The sequence below is a fragment of the Drosophila sulfurigaster genome, chromosome 2R (assembly GCF_023558435.1).
Source record: "Drosophila sulfurigaster albostrigata strain 15112-1811.04 chromosome 2R, ASM2355843v2, whole genome shotgun sequence".
Lineage (NCBI taxonomy): Eukaryota > Metazoa > Arthropoda > Insecta > Diptera > Drosophilidae > Drosophila > Drosophila sulfurigaster.
In genome coordinates this window covers 26,789,297-26,804,236 of record NC_084882.1, presented here as the reverse complement: position 1 = coordinate 26,804,236, position 14,940 = coordinate 26,789,297, and the positions used below count along the sequence as shown (strand labels likewise).

The window sequence follows — 14,940 nt, the reverse complement described above, 5'->3', positions numbered from 1 at the left end:
ACTAATAGTTTTATTCCTTAAATATATATTTTCTTTATATATTTGTAATTTTATACCAGTGTAATGCTGCCAAGTGGCATCTTGGCCTGTGGCAGCTTACCTTTCGCTCTGAGGGGCTAACCACAGTAGTCAAGTTCAACTTGGAGCCTTCTTTTGTGAGTTATGAGTTGCGCAATCACGACTTCTTGTCTTGCCACAGGAGCAGTCGCTGCTGCTGCAACAGTTGCAGTTGCAACAGTTCGCACTTGGGCTGATTAAGTTTTAGAACAAATGAATTAAAAACGTGCGCTTCATTTCGCTGTCTTTGCCTTCTCCGCTTGCTTGCTCATCAAGTCTGGAGGTGTGAAATCATTTGGCCAGAGAGTGTGAGCCGCACTTTACCTGCCAACGTGGTCATAAAGCCAGACCAGTAGCAGCAGCTGCCGCTGCTCAGGATCAAAAATGGCCAGAGCCAATATACGAAGCTGCCTTTTATGATTATTGGGATTTCGGGAAAAAAAACGACAGCTGCTTGGAAAGTTCTCAAATTCATCTGAGCTGAGATTCAAAAATTGAAAGAAAGAAAAAAATCGAAAACTCTTGGAAAGCTTGCTCATTTGTATGTCATGGCAACGATCTCTGTTTAAAGATAAAATATTGTAATTCATTTAAATGAACAAATCACAAACGTTCGCCGGGCAATTCGTTAAAAGAAAGACGAGAAAAAATATTGTCCACTTGAGAGACTCGAGACACAAACTCACAGCCCAAGACAAAGCTAAGTCTCCGAAGGCAGATTGTTGTGATGTGATTACGTCAAAATTATTAAAACAGTCTCAAGCGAGAGAGCTCAAGTTGCCCCTGCGTCCCGCTCTCTCACTCGCAGAAGAAGAAAATAAAATACCCGTACATATCGTAATATCGTACGTCATGTTTCACAATTCGTCTGCCGCATTTGATCGACACTGATCTGAGATAAGACAGTCAAATAACCAAATCAACCCAAGACCCAAAAAAAACTAAAAAACACAAAAATACACAACTCAAATTATGGTATCGGAATCGTGGCCAGATTGAGCCGAGTTTAGACGGAAAGACAAGTGCATTTGCATCGTGTGAAACAGCTTTCCAGCGCCCCATTGAAAGCCAGAATACTTTTAGCTCTTTGCTCAATGAAATTTGTTGAAAATTATGAACAACGAACAACGAACAAATAATAATATTTTACACCATAGCTCCGGACATTAGACAATCGTTGGCTTCCCTGGGTTCAGAGTTTATGGGGGGATGGAGAGGAAGGCATTGGCATTGTCTAGTCTCAGTTTTATGCTTTGACAGGCGATACACACAAGTTGACAACAATGCCATTAGCTGCAACAAAGAGACCACTGCGACAATTGACAAGCAGCAGGTTGGGGTTCAAATTTAACCCGCTGCAAGCAAAGCATAAACTACTCAATTAAGAGATACCCTACAACTGATCTGTAAGGGGGGATACTAAAGGTGACAGTTGGTATAACTAGAAAGGAAGAAATAGATGTAACACAAATTAAGCCCAGAGAAAGAATATCAAAAGGGACTCTAGAGATTGCCTATAGTAAAACTCAAAAGAAAGAAAATTAAGACCAAGAAATTGCAGAATAAATATCTCTTTTAAATCTTAAGTTCAATTTAATTTCATTTAAAAAAAGTAGAGCAACTTTTCTACTAGATTTGGCAACTACAAATCTTTATGAATCGTATAGCAAGAGGAATACCAAAGGTTTACTCATAGTAAAACTCAGATAAAAGAAGAAAAAGTCTAAGAGATGGCTCTTTAAATTGTTAAGAGGTAATATAAGATAAAATTGCTTCCATTATTAAAGAAAAGTATAACAACCTTACTATTAGGTGTGGCAACTACAAACCCTTACAAATGATACAAACTTTAATTTATCGTTCAAACTCTTTCAAATACAAAATTTCCAGGGTATCTGCTACACATCTACTTTGACCAAAATACTCGCTTATCAATGGCTATTGTGTGACAGTTGCTGGTGTGAACCTGCAGGCATCGCCATTCTCATTCTCATTCTTATTATGATGCTCAGCAGCCTTTCTCAATCTCATACACATTGTCATTTGGCTGGCTCTAATCGTTCGCTAAGCTGTTTGGAAAACGAGGCAGCAGCAGTAGAACACAACTTTTGATTATTAGATCGCGCAACAAAAGCACACAAAAGAGTTGAGAGAGAGAGAGAGAGAGAGAGACGCTTCTTCCGTTGCTGTTGCTGTTGTTGTTGCTGTAGTGGCTGCTATCTGCAGTTTCCTAGGAAAGCGACAAACAAACAAGCCAAAAACTAAAATCTTGACCACGTTTGCGAACGCATCCGGCGAGCCTGAAACTTACACGTCTGCAGTCGTGTAATATGCAAACTAGACGGCGATAACTGTACAGATAAGCGTACAGCAAACCACACACACAAAAACGTACGTGTACAAATTGCAGACACTGGTAGTAAATGCAATTTATGTTGCAGGCAAGATCCAGGAGCAAGATCTCTCTATGGCGAGGGTGGTAACATGAGCAGGGGAGAGAGATGGTAGAGACAGGTAAGCACTTTACTACCTGTGATTCCAGTGTCAACACTTTGGCAGTAAAAACTTTTCGCGACGCCAGCTGTCATCAGGGATTAGCGGGTAAACGTTAGGTAATCCCTTTTTTCGGGTCAGTTCGCAAAGGACGAAATATTCTCGCTAATCCCTCACCTGTGGAACTATCCTTACTACCTGTTGCAATATATAAACTGCAACTTCTGAGCTAAGTCATCACAGTCATCCGACAATCATCAACCGAGCAACATCTCAACTCAGAGCAACAGTTCTTCAACCGTTCAAACATCTGAATCAAGATCAAAGTTCAAACAACAAGTTATACAAATTTGTGAAATACCAAAAGTGTTCTAGTAAAATCTAAAACAAGTTACTTTATCAAACACCAAATAAACAAACACCAACTAATTTCAACATGCTGCAAAACACCAAGTTCTACAAGCACGCTTTGGATGCCCAGAAGAGGCAATTGCCCGATCCATTGCCACCAAACTACATTGACAACCTGCACGAGATCTTCTTCGAGCAGATCTTTGAGCGCATCGATTATCTCAGCGATCAGGTGAGAATGGCACGTGCCTATCCTCAATTCCTGCCTCAGATCCTGAAGATGTGGCAGAAGCGTTGGCATTACTGCATCGTTGGCCCAAACACCGCATTCTTGGGCCTGCTCGACATCGAAGACTATGTCTTCTTCATGGAACAAATGTCGCCCTACTTCACCGAGCTGCATGTGCATGAGGATGGCGTTGGCGCCTTTGCCGAGTTCTACGATTACATCACACATTTGTGCGACATCAGCATCATGCGATTCCCCAGCGTTGAGAGCTGTGTCCTCGCTGGCAATCCAACCACAATGTGCGATGAGGACGTTCGTGATCTGACTGCAATGCTGCCCAATCTGAAGCGTCTCACCAGCTGCATGAATCTCTCTGGTGCCCATATGCGTGGCTTCAGGAAGCTGGAACAATTGGCATTCAAGTCGATGTACCATTCAGTTCCTTTGGACAGCCGCTGGATGCAGGAGATCTGCCTAAGCATGACAAACTTACGCGTCTTGGACATCACGGATTCCTTTGACAGTCATGTGCGCCTACACGACATCAAGCTGCCCAACCTGGAGGTACTCAAGATCAATCTGAGCACAGTGGAGAATATGGTGCCACAGATACTGCAGCTGCCCAAGCTACGCAAATTGGCAGTGCGATTCGATGACTCCCGCCAACTGAACGCCGACCAGGAGACCATCTTCCAGCAGATTATCGTGGCGAAGAGTGAATGCATCACAAGGATTGCACTGAACAATGAGGTCATCCAATTGCCTGCCCGCTGGCAAAACAGTCTGCTGCTGGAGCTGCCCAAGCTGCGAGCTCTGGTCTGCGAGAATTGGAATCATGATGTGTTCTTCCTGGATAGCAAGCACATTCCCTGCCATCAGATGCAGGTGCTCAGCTTCAGTGGCTGGGAGATTGTGCGCGAAAATCAAATGATGGAATTGGTTGCCGAATGCCCGCAGCTGACACAACTCGCTCTCAATGCCTATCACAGCAACACCGACAAGCTGCAGAAGCTGGTGAACATTCGTGCCTACGAGCGCAACCCGAAGCCGTTGCAAGTGTTCAGCGATATGATGTGGAGCCATCTGCATCCCAACGAGTTCCAGTACTGGCATCGCGACAACAAATACGTGCAGGTGACCTGCGATGGCAGCGACTACGAGTACCAGGAGGATGGATTCGAGTTTGACTTTGTCTAAAGGCCTCAAACTCACTTTAATTGTACATATAACCCTTGGCATATTGTCTTGTAAATATTTGATAATAAAAAAAACAAAAACAAAAATGAAACGCAACAGCTCTTTTTCTTTCTACATCTCTTCCTTGCGAAAGTCTTTTGGTGTTCGCTTATTTATACTCATTGCAGCGCTTTAGGGCCCCATCGTCTGGCAAATGGAAAAATCAACACATTTTATGGCCAGTCCAAGAGATTTAACTGTGCTTTGGGCCCAGACAACAACCACAGACAACTGGTTGCCAGCTCTATTGGCATTGGCACACAGCAACAACAACAACAACGGCAGCAACTGCATGACCTCCACTCACTTGGCCAGTTCATTTTGTAAAACATAAATTATTTGATTTGATTGAGTCGGAAAATGAGTTCGCAAAGTGCCCAAAGCGTTTGAGACTCTCGCAACCAACAAGACTCGCCGCTTGAGTGGCCACCACATCCACCACTTGGCCACATACTCACTACTCCAGGGTTGGGCCTGGCTCAATCTTGTGTTTTCACATATGTGGGAATATAGGCATGGAAAATGCAACATTGTTATGGCAGTTACTCAACACCAATTGCCAACAATAACAACAACAACAAAAAAAAATAAAATAAAATAAAAACAGCAATTGATAACAATATACAACAAATTATTGAAGAAAAAACAACATTAATAAGCAAAAATATATTAAATCAATATGATTTCAAAGAAAAATTAAAAAAATAAAAAGAACTTAAAAATAACCGACACATATTAAATTGATATTATTAATCTTTAAAGGAAAACATTTCACAATAAAATAAGAACTAATAAATAGCCGACACATTTGTTTTTAAATTATATGAATTATAAATATAAAAATAAAACAAAATAATATGTAAATAAAACATGTTAAAAAGCTATAGTGGAACGTACTCGACTTTGAGGTACCCGCTACATTGCAGTATTATTCTTAAAACATACAATATTAATATACCACAACATCAAAAATATACCAAATGTCGTATTTGGTATATTGCTATAATGCTCTATTCAAAATATACCGTAGATTGATAAAAAAAAATACCAGATTGTCAGCCAAAGCAACTAAGAAGTAGGCGTTTTTTCCCATAAAAAAGTTTTTCTTAAATAACTTATACAATTTTTATCTGATCGTAACAAATCTTTTAAGTATTATAAATACTATAGTCATTATTGTCTTTACTCATTGCGTCTCTAGCTTCAAAATTACGTTTGTTATTCGATTCGAAGCAAACTTGATCTTTATTTAAGGAAAATATTGCAAAATAAAATGAAATTTGAAAATTGTCATTCATATTTCGTATTTAAATAATAATTTAATTATTTAAAAGAAAATTTTTGAAAATAAAATACAAATTATACTTTTCTCAAACTTATTAAAATGAATATTATTACAATTATTCAAAAGTAAGTATTCCAAAAAACAATAAAATTACGTATTAGTTTCTTTTAGACTATTTAATTATGTAAGTAATTTATTTATTAATTATTTATTCCTTCGCTCAGCTCTCATTCCTCTAACCAGCTGACATATGATCCAATTGAGCAATTATTTGAAAGCAAAATGATTTACATAATTTATATTTGGGAGGCTGAAAGCGAACTCCTTTTGCTTTCGTTTTCCATTACGTGACAGCGTGTAAGTTATTGGCCGCACTGACAAGTCAACACACAAAGTGAGCACTGGACTAATTTGTGGTTCCATACGGTTCCCCCTCCACTCCGCCACCTCCTCCTCCCTACCAGAGAGATTAAAATGCAAACGAAGCTGCAGCAGCAGCAGCAACAGTAGACGGAATGTGAGACGGTCAAGTTGGCGACTGGGCGACGACAGTTTGAAGTGGACAAAATTTAGAAATAATGGACTATTAATTTATGGCCCATTGAGACCGTTGCCATTTCAGTTTCAGTCTCAGTCTCAGTTTGAGAGACCTTTTGGCCATATCGATAAATGTTAGCCGCATATTTATGGCTTTTTCATTAATTGACTAATTGCAGTATTGAGAGAATTGGGGGAGGGGGAAGGCGAAAAACTATACCACTTAAAGCCCAAAACTAATGCGGCCAATTAACTGTGCTCTCTCTTCAGCGCTCGCACGCCTAATTTCTCTATTAATTTAAGTTAACATTAACACGCACACTAAAGGGTCACTCTCTGTGTAACGAATTTTGTGTTGTGTTCGAAATTGGAACAAGTTTCCAGGTTCAATTCGTTCAGAGCCATAACTATGTGGATTTGCGTGCGTTTCTTGTCAGCTTTAATACGCAACGAAACGCAACCAAAATGAAATCAAAATCAAATGAAATGAAATGAATTCATTTTAGCATAATTAAATTAAACATAGACAGACGGTTTAAAGCTTCGCCTTAAGTGGTGCACGGTGTCCGATAAAGACAATCGCTCAGGCACATAAATACAGCGATAAGACGCTTGCGGCACGTTTGATATCAAACGCATTTTCTTCCACTTGGTAATACTTCTTTCTTGTAGGGAATAAAAAAGCTGCCGTTTTCAAAGACATGTGAAAAGTTGATTCACAGTCACTTAGATCAATCTCTCGTTAAATGCAATAAAAACCTCAATGGATTGGTGAACTAAACAGGAACTGAAATTCTAGATAATAGTTGACGCTATCATGAATACATTTCAGTTGTCAAATGCTGGGAAAAACTGTACTGTATATAAACTGTATATAAAACTGAAAAGATAAAGTAACTACAGGATTTCCATAAAAATTGGGCATTTTTCGAATCAGTTTCAGCTCACATAAGCTGGGAAAAACTTTTACAAAATTAGAATGAAAAAGTAACAACAGTGTTTCAATAAGAGTTACCGATATTGGTAGATACCCTTAAATACCAGTTCACAAATGCTGAGAAAAAGAATATAATACCAAACTACAGAGTTTCATTTTAATTAGAATTGAATTTCAACTTTTTTCCAATTCAGTTTAATTAGAATTGAGTTTCAAGTTTTCCTCCATCGAACTGCATTTATTTTTTCAACAGAATGTTTGCCAAACGCTTTCACTCTTTTGAAAAATAAATCTGATTTAAGTCTTAACTTCAGCTAAATCGCATTGTGTTCAAAGGAACTCTGAGATCTTCAATCAGCGGCGTATAAATTAGTCTTTTAAGCAACAAAACTCTAGTTGAGCTTTGCAGGTGGTCTCATCCGTTGATTTGCGTGCTGAAAAACAACAAGAAGAAACATCAACGTATGTGTCAACAAAACTTTACGAGCCAACAAAATGCTTGTGCTTCGAACTCAACTCAACTCAACTCCCCCCCTTCTGCTGCAACTTAACGCCCCGCTTTGGCATGAAGTCTAAACGTTGACAAATCGTTTGGTAACTCAATACTTTTGTAATGCAAAAAACAGAAAAGCAGAAAAAAACGAAAAAAAAGAAAAGCCCATTTTTGGTCTACGCATAAGAAAAACACAAAAGCCGCGACGGAATAGAAACGCCAACAACAAAAGCAAAAGTACAAGATAAATGCTTACAATTTTATTGCCAAACAACTTGACAACGTGTTGTCTGTCGCCTGTTGTCGAATGTCGACTGTCGAATGTTGCTGGTTGTTGTGTTGTCTTTTGACTGCTTCGCAGAGTTTGTTGTTTGGGTCTCGCCATTTATATTTGTTTCTTTTTTTGTTTTTATTGTAGCCCAAAATCAAAAAAAAAAACTGCATCCCTGTCGGCGCAATCGCATTGATTAATGCGAGTGCTTTTAGTGGTTTTGGCAAAAATGCTGGAAAAAACTTAATTACCACAAGATTGTCACAGCTGGCGCCGCTGGAGGCCGCTTGATTGGTCGTCGAGTCAAGTCTTTCGAAAATCGCGTGACATTTCATAAATTCAAATGATTTAATAATGTGACCGCCTCTAACGTCAACCTGCAACCCGTCAACAGCCAAACCGAGAGTTGTCTCAAAACTGCATTTCTTAGCTGCCAAAGTTTAGTGACGACCCTCGCCAACAGTTACTACAAACGATCCGCTGCTTTATGAAGTGCTATCAATTGCCTATCAATGGCATTGATTTTGGTTCTATCCGCTCATTTGTAGTGCCATCAAAATGCTAATTGAAATCGCAGCCGCCGATGCCTTTCATCTCGTGCCGCGGCTGCACCAGAAAATCAAACAAGCTGCTGATAATTCCCCAACTTGAAGTAATTTAGTAGCCATAGCTGATGGCTGAGACGGCGGCAACTCTTCAAAGCTAACGACAAACTGTAAACTGTCAAATCTAATAACTGCATTTAACAATGGACGAGTGCTTAAATTGAATTTAAATTTCTTCTTCTGTTTTTTCTGTTTTTTTCCTTGCCATCCGCCAACTTTACGATGCAAAGCACTCTCATCCCAACTCAGATCAGATCTGATCGGAATTTGCATTTAAATTGCTCGGCTACTGAGGCAGCCAAGTAGAGTAGAGAGATCTTTAAAAAACAAAAAATTGACAAAAGATCGATCCACTTTTCCACCATTCCACCATCCCCAATTAATTAAAAGCCCGTGGCTGGGTTATTAAAAACCGATTTCCATCATCACACACAACGCGCTTATCAGCAGCGTTCAGTCAGTCAGTCAGTCAGGCTGCTAATGAAGACATCATGAGCACAGGTGCTGACAAACAAAAGACTTAGGTGACGAACTTGGTTTGCATTATAATAACACAAAAATAATGTGGGCGCCGCAACATCTTATTGTTTACAATGCATTAAGTGCTCTAACTAGACCATTATCTATGACCGAAAGAGAAAGAAGCATAAAATGGACCAATTTGTTATCTAAATGATAATCATATAATGATTCTTCTTATTAAGTAGCAAAATCTGAAAAGAACTCTAACATTCATTTAATGACAAACAAAGACAAAGTACTACTAAAATAAGCAATCTTCTATTTACAATGAAACTTAATATATTCCATGAATCACACTTTTAATAATAATATACTTGAGTCTCTTTTAATGATTAACAAATCTGTCAGCATCTGCAGTTATAAATAATTGCAAACCAAAGCTAAGTAACACTTAAATCAACTAATCTCTTTTGAATAACATATTTATTCCCGATTTAAGAGCAACGCAAAGTCTATTCAAATTCCTCAACTATTATCTGGAGCTTAACGGATCAGTAATCCAGCTATGAATGCGTGACTTAGGTGACGAACTTGCTTAGAATTTGCCATGAAATTGCGATCAGTTAAGCTCTGGTAACTTGAGCAACAACAACAACTAACCAACGCATCTTCAACTTTGCCTATGCCACAACGCAACAACAACTGGCAAAAAAAAGTGCAACATTTTATAGCTTTAAGGCACGTGCATGCAATTTTCATTCATACATTATTCATTCATAATGTGCATTGGGTTTGGAGGCAGACAACTGCAAAAGCAACTGCAGCAACAACCACAACAACAACAACAACGACAAGAACGACAACAAAACTCGCATCGCACATGAGAGACAGCCCATATCCATTCACATGTGAACTGTCTGCGCACACAGTTTTGGCTTAACTTCAGCTCAAGCTGGCTAAAGAAAAAAAATAAATAGGCAAAAAAAAAATAATTGCCAATTTCAAGTCAATTGCCTATTTACCCTGCTTAAAGTTAATAGAGAAATCGCTGGGACTATCATACGAGCAGAGCTGAAACTCTGTGTACACTATGGAAATATGATGGGCAAAAAGGCGCTGGGAATTCATTTGCATAGATCCCAGCAATTAAGTTAATGGGGAAATTTTCTCAAATGGGACCCTTAGCTGGCATTTCTTCTCTATTTTTTTCGCTTGCTTGCTTCCTTTGGCTGACAACTGACAATTATGTGACACCAAAAATATGCAACTTGTTGACAAGCATTAAGCATTCAGACTTAAGGTGGTAACTCAATTTATTTATTTAAATTTTAAGCAAAGAAACGCCAGAAAGAAAATAAATAGATATCTAAGATGATAGCGTTTTAATACCCTAACAACAAAGAATTTATATTGATAACAAAATTCCAATTTCAAACTTAAATATTTTGCAATTTATATTCTGTAGCTAATTGATCAATTCTCCTCTAGAATGACAAGTGTTTCTACACAAAAAGAAATAAATCTATATTGAGAACTACATTTGCATTTGTTCGATCTTAAGAAACACATAATGAAATAAGATTTTTAAGTTGATTGCAAGATTAAAAACATGTTAATTTCACATTGAAATTGAGTTGGTCTTGGGTTCAAACTCTCGTATTTAAAAAGGAGTAAGTGATGATTATAATATGCAAAAAAAAACCCAATCTTTTTTTATTTTGTTTTATTTTAAACAATATAATTAAGATTGTTTGATTGTTTGTTAAAATTTGAAATTTTTTCTTCTTGAAGTAAAATTATAATCTTGAATCTAAATTTATTGTAAAATTCCGATCTTGATTTAAGAATTAACCTTCTTTGTTTAATTTAACATCAAACAATCTTTATTCTTGATTTTTACAAGTTTCTTCTTTCTGTGTACAAACTTCCTTTCAAAGCCATAATACTCTTATTGGATAGTGTATCCATATGACTCGCAGACTCGCAGGAAGTGTGCAACTTGACGCCATTCGCCTGTATCGAATCACATAACTGAGACATTTGCAAAAAGAGACGAGAGAACGACAAGCTGCAGAGGTAAGTCCATGATTTATTTGACATAGTTTTCTTGGTCTTCGGGGCGTTGCATTAATTGAAATTGCAAATGTTGAGAGTCTGAGAATTGATAGAAGTTTTATGCAGTTCTGTAACTTTATTAACTCTTATTATACTTATATTTTTTTTGGGTGGAAATTTTTCGTTGGCCCATAAAACAGATTTATGGCCAAGAAAAGGGCTGGGCATTTACGCATGTCAAGAAAAATGTAAAGGAAGGCGACTCCCAAAACGACGTTTATTAATTGAAGAATTATAAACTTTTTTTTATGCGGTGGCATAAGCACACAATATACTTCAAATCATATGCATACACTGTGCACACAGATCTTTCAGTTTTGGTTATATCGAAATACGAAAATCGAGTAACCAAATCCGTTCATCTTGTGTGGCTGCCATCAAAAACCAATAAAACAATATAAATTGATGCTACACAATAAAGAAAATGCTCAATAAATATGCCAGAAATATATACACCACAAATAAAATCAACTAAAATAACTATGAATGGATTGAACGACTGAAAGATACCTTAGAATTTATATACACCACAAATAAAACCAACTGAAAAATTTATGAATAGAGTGATCAACTAAAAGATACCTTAGAATACATAAAAAAAATTGTTTGCTTACTGATTGATGAGATTATTAGATAAAGTAAAGAATCTCTATAAGCATTTTATAGCATTTTCAAGATATTTTCAATATTATTGCAAGACAACATTAACTAAGCGACTAAATCAAGCACACCTATTTAGGGTATTCTAAAAATATATAAAATGAAACGTGCTGGCAAACGTACAAGGAAAATTTGCATAAAATCAATGAAACTTTGTACGATAATCGTATAGCGTATAAAATGTGCATAGATCTTTATGGAGCGCGTTATCATAAATCAACAAAAGCGAATGCCAAATAAAAGTGTCGCTGTGCATCTATCAGATACATATGTATCTTTTCAGTCTCTTCCCCGAAATGCTGACGATATTTAATGATGATGAAAACGAAGCCGAAACAACACACAGACACACACACGTAGCTTTAGGTGCTGGTCAATTGAAATGTATAGAATTTATGAGTAGAAAAAGGCATATTTTAGAATAAATTATCAGTCATCAGCATATAGGGGCTTTTACATACTAGTGAAAGATACTTTTTATGGCAGCCTTTCGCCAAGTGTTGTACATCATGGCTTTTAACACAAATATTAAATGCAATTCAATTAAAAAATAAAATGTTTGTTAACAAGTCTCTCGCTCTTTCTCTGGGTTGTGAATGCCAACTAAATATAGCTCTGGCTTGCGAAAGGAGTTGAACGTTGTCCAGGCAACAAGCGACCAGGCAACAAGCGACCAGGCAACAAGCGAGCAACCAACAATCAGCAACGACAACAACTTACAGTCAATGCTAATGAATGGAACGCGCTTTGTAAAATGTCTGCCAAATGAATGAATAAGTGTGTAAATGAGTGAGTGACAGCCAAATGGCAGCAGCCGCATTCACCGTCGCTTTTAATGAGTAGTCACACTCACAGTTCGTTTTGCAGCTCCTTGCTTGGCTTTATACCCTGCAATCAGCATCAATATGAGGTATGACCAACTTAATTTGCATGTCTCCTTGTCTTTTACAACCTTAACTTCGTAAATTCCACAATTATATTATATATTTCGTATCTTATTTGAAAGCCTTATTTACAGGGTATTCTTCAGCCTTTTCCTTGATTATATTCATATCGTTTCGCACATTTTGCCGGGGTTCGGTAGCTTAAACATTTCTCATTAATTCATTAAACGGTGCTAAAAACGGAAGTTAACTGGTTGAAAGATTTAACTTGCTTAATACGTTCGTGTTTACACGATGAAGTTAAAGTTAAAGATACCTGCTTAACTTCTATAAAACTGGCAAATCATGATGAAATGGACTTTATAGTGTTCTAAAGTCGATCTATAAATCATGTGTATAAGGTCTAATGATGTCTCAGTTGTTTTTAACACTCTACAGTTGTTGTCTTTATGAAAGGCAGCAATTACAGTTAATGGCTCGCCATTCAAATGGCAAATCGATGTGAAAGATGTGTGTGTGTGTGGGAGGGCTTAGAGTTAAGTATAATTAATTTGCTCGAGAGTGTGCAATGAGCATTCGTTTCGCTCAGTGTACCAGGGCACTTGAACTAATTTACAAGTTTCCATATTTAAGCATTTTTGTGAATGAAGTCAAGTCGTTTTCTAACGAGGGGGCAAAGGGGGGGGCACTCCACACAATAGACGAGTATATATATTCATACGTATGGATGTATGTATGTAGATATGCTTATGAATATGATTAAAATCCAATTGGTGTGTGAGAAAAGCGTCGTGGCTTGGTGGGCGTTTTTAGCCGTCTCTATCTGCGCTAATTCCGTCTCACTCTCGTCGTGTATTCGCATCTCTGTCTTGGCTGCGCGACAGACAAAGACGGCAACGGAATTCATTCACAAAAGCCACGTCAAGAGTCTCTAATGCTTGGCTATGATCCACACCCACATAGCCACAACTATGGCGTTGTTTAAAGTGGAGCGCAGCTTTTTTTTCCTTACCTGCTGCTCGCACTCTCTCTATCTGTCTCTCTCGCTCGCACACACCCTGCACAGCTGCAACATTTTGCAATTCAATTTGCAGTTAATCTTTGGCCCAGCTGCAGCAGCTACAAAAGCAGCAACGTAGCAGCGGAAAATTTATCAATGAAGCCACCCACATGAGCAGCGCAGTCGCCAGCGACGTCGACTGCGACTGCGACGCGCAACGCTTTCTGTGTGGGTGACGACGACGACGCCGCTTTTGCTAGTGGGCGCTTTGCAGCGTTTGCCAAAAAAGAGCTTTCACCGAAAGCTTTCGCACTGCTTGACAGCTTTCGTTGGTGTTATTTTTAGCTGCATAGCTTTGAATAGCAAAAAAGCTAAAAGGATTTGCACGAAATTGCAACAAGTGTTTGTTAAATTTTGTATGCATGTATGCGTATGTGTGTGTGTGTAAGAGCGAGCCTTTTACTTGGAGTTGAGCGACTGCAGCGAATGACGCAAGTGCAGCGGGGCAGCAACCGTGCAGCAAATGGGCGTAGGGCTGAGATCAGCAGCTATTTATGTACAGTTTGATTGTGTGCTCAGTGTGCATGTGTGTGTGTGTGTGTGGGCTAGAAGACGCCATGACAAAAAGCCTACTTAGAACTGAAAGCCCACACATACACACACACACACACACTCAGCTTTGGCACGAGCTGGACTTGAAAGTCAGCTCAAATGTTGGCAATGTACAATGGGCCTAATAAACTTTAAATTTCATAACAAAGCATATTTAAAAACAATGTTATTCACAAATTCGGCAAGCACAAAAAGCTTGGACTTGAAAGCTTTTTGGCAATATGTTTATAAATTATCCAATAAGGAAAATTATAAAATCAAATTTGAATAAGAACTGTTGATAATACAAAGTAGTTGATCTTATCTCATTTTTAAGAATTTTAATATATCAAGCTAATATAAGCTAAGAATTTAACAAGCAAACACAAATCAAATCTTTTGCAATCTAATTATGGATTTGTAATAAAAGAATCAGCGTTGCCAATTTAGCTATTTCCCGCTAGATCTGACGGTTTTCGAAAGCAAAATGCGGGATAAATTCAAAACTAGCGGCTAGCGGGAATTATAGCTATTTGCAAAACAAAACTGATGGAACTTTAGTTTTTAAAACATCTGGTACCTTTGTGTATTTTTATGTTTTACTATGCCACACTTTAAAACCTTGCAGTAATTTTGCATTGCAATGGTAAAAACATCGATATACCAAAAGATCTTTGCATTTTATCGATTTATAGTTTTTGCTAGTTTTATACTCTATATACATGACCATCTGG

At 37.9% G+C, this 14,940-nt stretch overlaps 2 protein-coding genes across 2 annotated transcripts in view; both read left to right on the top strand.

The window, feature by feature from the left end:
- Positions 1-14,940, top strand: part of LOC133835707 (uncharacterized) — a 171,779-nt gene that overhangs the window by 65,762 nt on the left and 91,077 nt on the right. The window lies entirely within an intron of this gene.
- Positions 1,981-4,935, top strand: LOC133837469 (uncharacterized). The gene has a single exon (XM_062268244.1). It carries the CDS (start codon positions 2,987-2,989, stop codon positions 4,325-4,327), a length of 1,341 nt encoding a protein of 446 aa, XP_062124228.1. The 5' UTR covers positions 1,981-2,986; the 3' UTR covers positions 4,328-4,935.